Genomic DNA, 11,159 nt, shown 5'->3' with positions numbered 1-11,159 from the left:
CTTATTGATAATGTTGTAATCTTTTATAATTTAGATGTCATCCTAAATGACCAAGGATGTAATAGTATGTCGTATGGTTTTTGCACTGCAAGGGACATTTCCCTTCCGGTACACGGGAGATCAGGCCTTCAGCTGGGGGTCTCCGTAAGCACCTGGAGTCAGCACTGTGCAAGCGATGAATACACCAGAATAACAGTAAGTGATGGAAAAGACGTTTGAGGATTCTTTGCTGGCAGCGTCAGGCTCCCAGAGGATCTATCTGATGATCAGCAATGGAGCTCAGCTTTTATGGAAATCCCATTTAAAAAAATAATAAAGTAATTGGACTTCAGTACTTTTGTAATCATTACTGCCATACGATATTACATTATCATTATTACTGAGGAGTATACAGACCATTCCTTCGGTCTAATCTGCAGAGATTGTAGCAACATCTCATAGGTGTTAAAAGTATAGAGCGGTACTGTGTTAACCATAGAAGCAAAAAGAGCAAATTTGGTAAAACACACCTTTATTGGTTGACATATAATAGATTGCAAGCTTTTGGGACTGTCTAGGTCTCTTCTTCAGGTCTCTTATACGTAAACGTATGGACTGTCTTCATGTTACTATATAAATGTAAGAGGAATTCCAACATCAAATCTACAATATGCCTGAAGAAGAGACCTAGAGCCACTTGGAAGTTATTATTATTATACTTCAGTTATTCCTCTTCTGCAGCACAGGCCACCACAATGACACCGTTACCGCCGGTAAGGAGGTTGAGGGGGAATGAGACGGAATGTGGAGGCTGCTTGGGAGAGGATGACCTGCAGCCTGGAAATCCTGATGATGGGGAGAACAGAGGGTTTATAGGAGTGACACATTGTGCATGAACGATTGAGATGTTAAACAGGGAGTTCGGAGGAGGATCGGAGTTCCAGGAGTGGTATACCAAGCAAACGCAAGTGATGATAACGAGAGGTGTTGTCGGAATGACGTACCTGGAAGACAGCGAGACGTAGTCGAGTTAATGGTAACTTCTCGCTCTCGTTTAGGTTACCCACACAAAGTTTGCAGCTTGATCACACGATGTGCTCGGTGGCAGGGGGACCGTCAGTGATCCCAGCGAAGAATAACAGTAGGGTCTCTGTTTCATTAAGTGAACCCTCCTAATGTGTCAGCGAGGGCCGGTCTGGGAATGATGAAGTGGCCACCAAATGATATGTGTGTGGCCGACGACTGGTTATTAGAGGTCGTACGCTATGTTTTCATGCATGTGCAGGGTGCGGTTAAGCATCTCCAGCTGGTGGCCGTACACTGCAGCACCAGATTTGCCGCTGGAGCAGCTGATTGGTTGAGTATTGAGTCATACTCGGGCCTGATGCTTGCAAGAAAATGCGTATCGTTTACACTTAGCTTTCCACATAACAACATAGTGGCAGATGCAGGTTAATGTAATAAGGTAACATAAATGTAACAAAGATGACACAGTGTTATTGGGCCTATAGAAAACCCTGGGACTGATAGACTGGCCGTGGTGAAGTGTTCTGGGGTTGGGTTTTTTAGAAGAAAGTGTTACTGACGGGATATTGTTGAATGCAACGAAGTAAAAGATCAAAACCCCCACAGGTCGATTGTGTAAGCTCAGCATTTTTATTGTTTGATTTAAATAACATACAGCTGTTTTAAAAAAAAGAATCGACAAAACAATTGAAAAACATGCAGCACATAAAGTAGCAATTATACACGCAACGAAAATATACAACAGAACGAGTCGTCTGGCCTGCCAGATTCACTGCAGTGAATGAGAATGCGTTTTAACGTAAAGCTCGAAAATCAAGGACTAAGACCTATGGGACCGGTGGGTGATGCATACCTGGGAACCGCCAGGCTCCGGAGACACAGAGCCCTCCCTCTTGAGGGGAGTGTCCTCGTGAGGGGTGGGGCTATTACTATATGTGGGCAGGACTAGCCCCACGCGCCTTAGATTTTTATAGGGGTGGGTGGGGAAATGGGCGGGGAGTGATCGCACCTAAACACCGCTCCTGTGACCCGGAGAAGCAACGCTTTACCTGGAGATTGCACCGAATGTGTATAATAAATATGTGATCAAGTGTCCGGACCCAACTGCGGTTCACGGTGCCAATAGTGAGTTCAGTGTAAACTACGGCAGGCACTCACATTGTGTGATAAATATTTAAAACACCCATGGGCACATTCACGTATCATATGGACCAAAAATCATCTTATACTCATATAAAAACAACACGGGACTTCTGCAGCAACCAAAGATTCTGGGGAAGACAAACACACCATTATATACACATATATACCTGTATTTGTACACACAGCGGGGTTTTTCTAGTGCACTATTTTCTTTTATTCAGTGTTATTGATTCTTAGAACGTATTGTATAAAGGAAACCAGTATAAATAACTTTTTGAGACCTGTGCGTTAAACAGCTATGATCTTGTCCTACGAATATTGAAGGCGCATTATCGGCCATGTTTTATATTTTATATACATTTTTGTAAATATTGCTGATCAGCGCAGGTAGTGCTGCCCCCCGCAGTACGTGAGAAGTATAACATCTCAGCTATGGAGAGTTCCTAATTAACTCCCTTCTGGGAGGTTATACATCTCACACGCTGCAGGGGGCAGCACTTCACCTCCACTGTTCAACAACTTGAGAAGATTATTCGGTGTCCCGGAAAATATAGCCAATGTGGTCAACCCAATTATGATGATCCAACCCCAGTGAGTTTCTCCTACATAAAAGAGTTTGTTTGGCCCTGTAAAGTGTAGTTAAACCATTGAAACTATGCATTATGCAGGGCTAGCTCAGCTCTTCTTGCAGGGGCATCTTGCCTGGTTTGGACCTTCATTTGGTGAAGTGAAACGGCAACTCTCCAGCAACCTACCATGTAAGCGAATAAACCTCTTAGCTATCACTGTATGTACTTTCACAATTAGGTATCCAAGATCAATACTGATATAACATTTCTTTTTGTACTCTTCAGTTACGTGATACGATCGCCACATGGAAGCAGCAAATCGAGGACATAACGGATTTCTATACAGTCACAGTATCCGCTTGGTATTAATTAATACATTTTATGCAAATGATGAATATTAACACTCAGCACATGCGTGCAGAACTCTAGAGTACATGTTACATTGTTTTATGTGTTCATTATTATGACTCGTATGCCTCCTAGTAAAGTCCTTATAGTAGAGCAATTTCTGATATTTCTGAAAATCTATTAAATGCAAGTATTTGTAGTTCATATAACGTGTAATGTTGATTGATTTAGTCGGTTATATAGTAATAAGTGGTAGCTGATCTGTCATTTGGTGATTTATTTCAGATTAATTCATCCCCATGACTGCGTCATTTAATGTTACGCAGCCATACAGTACAATAAGATTCCACTGCATATCGCACATCGTATATGTTCTCGTATCCCACTTTTATGTTTAGCAGATATTGCCAGGGCGGTCTTTGTCACAGGTCCCCAGTTACACTGCCGTGCTTTAGTCCCAGCCCTGCACCAAGGGGGTATTTTTCCCCTTATCACCCGAATTGCAGAATCCTCATTAACGGTCGTCACGGTGATTATTGCACATCTGGACCAGGTGCGGAAATTGATCTTAATTTGACCCCCGGTACTGGAGTGGTAAATCACTTTCAGGGGCCACAAACTGTTTATAGTTTCCAAATGGACCGAGGAGCCCAAGTCTGTTCTCAGTATCTTAAAAACAGCTCGTGTTTAACTAAAAGGCGACCCGTTGGCAAATAATTACCATAACTTTTATTAGCGTATTTTCCCTATTGAAGCTCCTTTAAAACAAACGCATATCCAGCCATATATTATCAGAAGATTGTATAGTAAGTGACTAGAGGCTCAAGCTGATCTTCGCGCGGAACTCAGGGGCCACTTTACCGCTAGCTGACGTTAAATCGTGTCATCTCAACGCTTTTCATTGTTTAGGCCGAGTATGGTTTTTAGTTCCAGAAATCTAGGATCCATTTGTGGATGATGAGGAGACCCTTTAATATGTGCTGTCTCTATAGACATATAGAGAAATAAAGAGAAGCAGCAGGCAGAAGACACAAAGAGACATTGAATAGTACATCGCACATGGGTGCCGCTCCATTCTGCAAAGGGACCACAGCCGGGACAGGTGTTATCTGCCATGTTACCAGTTACCAACCAGTTACTTCACAATTCCCAGTACTTGGTGGCAATTGAAGCTATGGAGTTGGGAACCATCAGCTTACCCTCTTTGAAAATACTGAATTATAAAATACACCATCGTACTGTATGACACAAAAACATTGGTTTTCTTGTGAAACACGCTAAGCTGCACCGCAGAGTGTGATATTGGGGATTACCGTGTGCTAAAGAGATAATACCTTTCGATGTGATGCACAGTGTAAGAAAACCAATGGTAACCCGACCATAAAGGAATACAATTCCCATTAAGCCTATTATTATATGGAGAGATTCCTATTCATTATTTAGATTTATGTCCCAAACACAGCCAAGCGGCAACTAACCAATTTGTTAAGAAGAGCAGATTTTATCCTTTGGTTCTGGTGACAGATCAACAGACCCCCGTCTCATACCAACACAAAATGGTTAAAAACCTTTGCCATTTAGGGTATAACTGCGAAAAAATAAATAATCAAATATACGAATCAAATACATTCAAGTTTTTGCTAGCTAAGAGAATATCAGTGCATGAACACAGGTAAGTTGTGGTTATGTTGGAGCATCACACCTGGACCATGAGATGATTCCTAAGATCATTTGCCTTTAAAACTGACCTTCGTTTTAACTTAATCTGAAGGTATATCGTGTAAGTAAAAAGAAATACCCGATATGTTTAAAAGAGATAAATAATTTTCCCGTCCCTCATTTTTTTCCAATAACGAGTATGTATTGTTCAATGCTGACAACCAATTGTGAACCAGACATCCTAATGCAGAACATGAGAATTTTACAAACACAAGAACATATTACATAGTGAGGATATGTGATAAACAGAACTGGCAGGTACAGAGAGAAAAAAAGCAAGTGACCCCACATGGCGATCTCACACATAGCTTTCATAAGTGAGCAACTATTCAAAATGGCGGCCGACCAACATGTTCCTGTCTGTGAGCCACGTCCAAGCCGGTCTTACGCTACCTGGGGCACCTTGACCAGGAGAGGTGGTGGTGGTGCCGGCAGGTATCTCAGAAGATGTCCTCAATGTGTATAAGTAGGTTTGGTGTCTGCTTGGAGGTACAACGGAAGCCTCCATAATGCATGATGGATTCCTACATGAGGTCTATGGCTACACCGGCATTCTAAATGAGAAAAAGTACATGGCATGTACTGTGTGTGAGCCGACTATGGGCTCACTACCTGGGGACCTAGATGGTCGGGACCGCCCATGGCCAGGTCATACTATTAACATGCTGACTGGTGGAATACCATTACAGTTCACGTTCCAAACCCATGTCAGTCTTAGTACAAGTGACATGTTGCCTTTAACGTTTAAGAGCCAAATGATATTCTATTATTGGGGAGATGGCAGCCAAGTCTGGGTTTTTTTTTGGGGGGGTGGTGGTTGTGCCACCCTTGGTGAGTGGCATCATTTGCTTATTTTAAGGCAGTGAAGAGACATTCTGTTGATCTCCATGTTGGCTGCACTCACGCAGTTTCCGTGGTTGAGGCGAAGGTACCTTTCTTCCTGAATCGAGGTTTATGGACTCTAGGTGGAGGCTGGTGAGATAAAAATAAAAATGACAATTAATATTACATTCAGTATTTATCAGGATGTCGTCGCCAGCGTGTCGCTGGGTCTCCATGTTACTAATATATTTCTCAGCTGGCTAACCAGCAAACAGCATGTAGGCGGACGGGAGGTTTTAAAGTTCAGCTCTGCTTGACAAAACATAATAAGAAAGCAGCAGTAGCGCTTGTCTATGCTGTGGAATACAACATGGTGTCCCACAGTGCGACAATCCAATCACACAACCGCGAACACGGTGCGACAATCTAATAACACAACAGCGAGCACCGTGCGCCAACCCATTCAGTGCCAGAGAATAGGGAGGGCGCAGAACTTCGCTACACGAGGCTTGTCTCGCTGAAATGGTCCAAATCACTCCATGTGCGCGATTCTGAAAGAAGAAAGCCCAATACAAATATTGACCCAAATCCAAGAATTCATTGAGTATTACTAATGGCCTCCATCAGGGGGCACTCCCAGTATGTTGTATGGCAGGGGCGTCCAAGCTGCGGCCCTCCAGCTGCTGCAGGGCTACATCTCCCATAATGCTCTTTCAGCTAAGGGGCTGGCGGAGGAGTATGGGAGATGTAGTCCTGCAGCAGCTGGAGGGCCGCAAGTTGGACACCCCGTTGTATGGGATCCAGCTTCTGGAGGAGCTCTCGGGCCCCCACAGTCAATGACACAGTCTGGCCTAGGCCGCCCATCCAATCAGACGGTTACATCGGAGATCTCTGATCTCCTCAACCATACCAATTACACTATGGAGGGTTGTGCTGAGTCGGCAGGCTATGAAAGCATGCATCAGAAGGTAAGACACAGAGCACATATCCCGACGCTCTGCAATCAGGAAAGCTTCCGCTGTGGGGTGGCTATATCTTAGGGCAGCGCCCAGGGTAAATACGTTGCTGCCCACAGCCCCCACATCCGGCTTCACGTCTTCAATGCATGGGCCTTGGCAGAAGCTCAGCATGGGCTCTTTTTTTATATGAGGGATCCTGGCAAAAGCTGCGTGTAATATAGTCAGGGTAGAAATGCCAACTTCTCTTGATGACCACCAGATGGCGCCATCTTATTAGTGATTTAATTTATTGGCCTCAGAAAAACCGAGATCTGTGTCTAAATGTAACACAACTAACGTTCCAATTTCCTTTTGTGAAGTCCTCATCCCATTTTATGAAATACAATGCACTATTTGTTCAAGAGACAGATCCGCTTTGATACGTTCAAACGATATCGATGTTTTTTGGACTTAAAAAAGGAGCAGTTCGGATGAATGTCCAAACCTTTCCCAGAAATAATTCTTATAATGATGGAATACTTGATCACATTCTCCATTTTTGCTGGGAGCACTTAATGATGAATAATTCATTAAATGAACAAATAATAGAAAACACCCTAAGGCATGCATGGTGATAATGGATCATAGTAAAAGAGGCTACGGTTAAGCTTATTATTATTACTTATTATTATTACTTATTAATTACTACTAATTATCTAATCAGAAAGACTGGGAGCTCTAGAATTAAATAATAACCAGAGAATGTGTCCGGAGTGATGTTCCTTTCATATGACCCATGCGTTGGTAAATTTTATTTCAACTCACGCCAGGCTATGGCCATGATCTGGAATTTTATTGAAATTGCATTATTTGTGTTGCCAAAGGCATATTTGTAGATAAATGCGGGTAAATAGCACAAGGTGTTCTGATGGAAGCATGTGAGGAGGTTGGCAGGATGCTGTGTAAACACCTGTCCACATGGCTATACGACCCAGATTACAGAGAACCGAATTCACAGATGCCTTTTTGATGTCCATATCCCGTTGGTGTGTTGGAACATTACTTTTCATAGATGCCAACTGTCTTAAATTTGCTGGCACACAACCTATTGATGGGCTTGTGCTGTTGGTTGTGCCCTCAAATGTCCCATTTATTTGGATTTCAGGTCTCATTTAAATCAGTGTCTTGAAGAAAACATACCAAAAAAAGGGAATTTGGTAAATAATATTATAACCTCTTTTTTTATTTGGATTGCATCGGTGAATCTGTGACTACTGATGGTATAATCACAAGTATACCCCGGAGCGCTCCACATTTGACCCAGAGTCTCCGGGTGATGGCGCTGCTTCCCCGGGTCGCTCTCCTCTTCTCCAGAGCAGAGAAGTGTTTAGCCCTGCCCACTCCCTGCCCAATTCCCCTCCCAATCCTTTCTAGCCCCACCCCTAGCACAGTTAACTATGTCCCACTTGTAGTTAGTCCCACCAAATCCAAAGGAGGAACCTTAAAACAGAAGAGAACATGGTTTGTGCCCAAGTGAGGTACACGGGCAGCTGTGCCCCTAACACCAGCCTCAATGCTATTGGTGGGTTGTTAATATTTTATGTCAATTTTCATTTATTTTTATCAGCTCCCAAACCTAAAATGGCGACATTAATGAATAGAGAGTTCTGTGTTCGGGTCCTCTGTTATATGTGGTCAGATATTACTTTTCTGTTCGTTTCAGTGCAGGCTTACAACTATTTCGGGGGGGGGAAAAGACTTTCTGAAAAAACAATTCCAAAGAACATCCGAGCGTCTCATTCCAATCACCAACAAGTATTCTAAACAGGGCTGGGGATGGCTGCCAAGGCATAGCGAGTGTGCAACCCCAGAAACGGTTAATAAACTATTATAAATGGAAGGTTTCCGAAATCAATGAACTTTATTCCAGATCAACGAAGGCCTGGCAGATGACACAAAGGCCATCATCCGAGATCCCGGGACTGGAAAACTTTGTGGTGCGCTGGGGAAGAAGCCTTCTGAAAAACGGTGTTTGGGATGTTATTGTTGTACAAGGGGATATATATATATATATATATATATATATACATATATATACACACGTACAAACACAAAGGTACACAATAACATGGACAAATGTTATCAGTTTCCAAACCCGAAGTTCTCTACCATCTCTTTAAGCCACCCTGACAAAGGTGACCTGAACCAATCAACACGGACCAGCAACTTGGCCATATGGAGATAACTCAAGGGGGAGGAATAGACATGCAGGACTACACCTGAGAAGTCCTATTTTATTCTTAATGTGCCCCGTTCTCTGTTATATTACACGTGATGAAAAAAGCCAATATTTAATACTGTGAAAAAATATGTGTTTATTAACAGCAGCCAGTGCAACGTTCCTGCTAATGATACCATTCCACTGGTTGCTATAGCGATAAGGCAAGCCCGGCTTTGCAGGAAGCAGCAATTTTAAGCCATAAACTTCATTCTGCGTTATAAAGGTCTTACCCCAGCGAGCTTATAATGCATCGTTTAATCAGTGAGATTTATTGGGGGTCACCTCGCCCACCCAACTCTGCATCACACAGGATAAACCCAGCACTTCTTCTTGGAGCAACTACTGGGTTGACCGTTTATCATGTATAGTAAAGATAGTAGGGTTTATTCACTAAAGCGGAGGGTTTGCAAGACATTTGAATATCGCATTAAGCTTACAATGCAATGCATCATGAAGGACCAACATCAGTGAGCTTCTACCACAAGAATGTGAGTGGCCCTGCATCATGTGTAGTTAAATTCCTTGCAATCACTTCATTAATTATAAAGGGCATACTCAGTCCTTTTGTAGAAGAAACTTGCTAAGGATGGTCCTGTTACAATGTAAAGTGAAGTCCACCTCTGCAAACCCCCTCTGGCGAATACATGTCGTCCCACCAGCTGCTACGCATAGAGGTCCATCACTGTCTCGCACGAGATTTCCAAGACCTCTAACAAGATCTCCTGTGTTTAGCCGTACCATTGATTTCAATAGGAGCACTTTCTGGTTGCCCTATTGATCACGTCTGTGCCAAGACAATAAGATCTGATAAACTCTGAGGAACGCAAATGTGTCCCTAGCTGAGTTTCAGTGAGAAACATTGTTATTAGGACAACCTAACAAGTAACTCTCCAGATGTTTCTGGACTACTTTGCTCAAGATTTAAGGTCCAACTTTTGGCACGCTGGGCTCAATGATGCTTTTAATAAGAAGGTTAATACTCACATTAGCCAGCAGTGTCACGGTAATGAACGTTACTGTGGCTTTTTTAAGCTCCCTCTGCTCTTCGAGTCCTCTTGCCTTTTCGCGGCGGTGGCTTTCAATGGAGCTTGGCTGCTCTTCTGATCCACCTCTCCTGTGTCTAAAGACATCAACCAAGGGGAGGAGAAGGGCAGAGGTCGGGAGGTGGAAAAGAAGATTGTGTCATCTTCACCTTATGGTATCGGTATGACAAGGACAAATAATGGAAAATGAAGGCACCATGAATGTGTACAATGTCCTCAGTCCGGCTCGTCACAGGCTACACCAATGGGTAGAACGTCATATTAAAACATATCAGGTTCCTCTGTCGATGCAAACTAGATATGCCTTAATCCATTCAAACACATCACTTGTTACTCCTTGTCTTTATTACACGACAAATTATTTATCTATAAAGATGGGGAGCTTGGCGTATAGACACCACTCAAAGTGAGAACCTTGCAGGTTGACAATCTGTACTGGAGCCTAGCTTTACAGAGCCCCCCCTCGCTGAACATGGAAATGAACGAGGAAAAAAGTTGGACTGCCAGACCTCAATACAAGATTGAGACGTCTGAGATCATGTCAGGTTTGACCCACGACTGAAAGATCATTGGTTAAGTAGATTCATAAAAGACACAGATATACATGGTAGCTCGCAATTCATAGACGTCAAACAAAAGAAAAACAACCAAACAATAAAAACCATATGAATCATTTTAAATGCAGAGTACTTCGGAAACTCATGGCCCATCTACAGCTAGTAAGAGATTACGTGGCAGACCTCCTTGGTCCACTTTGCTAATAGTTGCATAATAACCCATGTTAAACCAAATTAATATTTGATGCAAATACTACGGGAGAAATCATCTTAATTTCCTTTTCTCAGGATTTGATGATTTTTTTTTGCTAACAGAGCGATACTTGAAGATTTTTGCCCCCAAGCCCAAGGTCTGGGAAAATAATTGCCTTGGATTTAATTCTAAAAAATAAGGTCCCCGGAATACACTGCGGACTGTCACCGGAGATCTTCAAGTCTCTCTCCAAAGGACCCGTGTTGCTGTGTCCCTTGGGTGGATGGCCCACTGCTGATTATAGTTTTTGTCAAGCTGTGAACTAAATTCAACAATCAGAATCATAGACTGGACCAGGCCTGGACTGGCCAGAAAGCAATTTGTCCAATGGTGCCTCCCATGGGCCTTTAAAGCTGCTTGCGCAGTAGGTTCCATCGTCTAACGTGCTACCACCGTATAGAAACACGCAACTGAACATGGCAAAAGCGTAGGAGCATAGTGTCATGTGTACCCAGCCACCATGGACACGTACGCCATTTTA

At 43.0% G+C, this 11,159-nt stretch overlaps 1 protein-coding gene across 7 annotated transcripts in view; it reads right to left on the bottom strand.

Moving 5' to 3' along the window:
* Window positions 1–4,629: 4,629 nt before the first annotated feature.
* REEP1 (receptor accessory protein 1) overlaps window positions 4,630–11,159 on the bottom strand; it is a 32,647-nt gene continuing 26,117 nt past the window's right edge. For 2 of the 7 annotated variants that reach the window (XM_053458154.1, XM_053458155.1), the window contains one exon: window positions 4,630–5,756. In XM_053458154.1, coding sequence (XP_053314129.1) covers window positions 5,685–5,756 — 72 coding nt within the window. In that variant the 3' untranslated portion in view covers window positions 4,630–5,684. Of the gene's footprint in view, window positions 5,757–9,809; window positions 9,946–11,159 lie in introns of all 7 variants that reach the window. The other 5 variants (XM_053458156.1, XM_053458158.1, XM_053458160.1 and 2 more) reach the window with 4 other exon arrangements.

Source organism: Spea bombifrons, chromosome 1 (genome assembly GCF_027358695.1).
Source record: "Spea bombifrons isolate aSpeBom1 chromosome 1, aSpeBom1.2.pri, whole genome shotgun sequence".
Classification (NCBI taxonomy): domain Eukaryota; kingdom Metazoa; phylum Chordata; class Amphibia; order Anura; family Pelobatidae; genus Spea; species Spea bombifrons.
The sequence above is the reverse complement of the archived record's forward strand: the minus strand, read 5'-3'. Positions and strand labels throughout refer to the sequence as shown.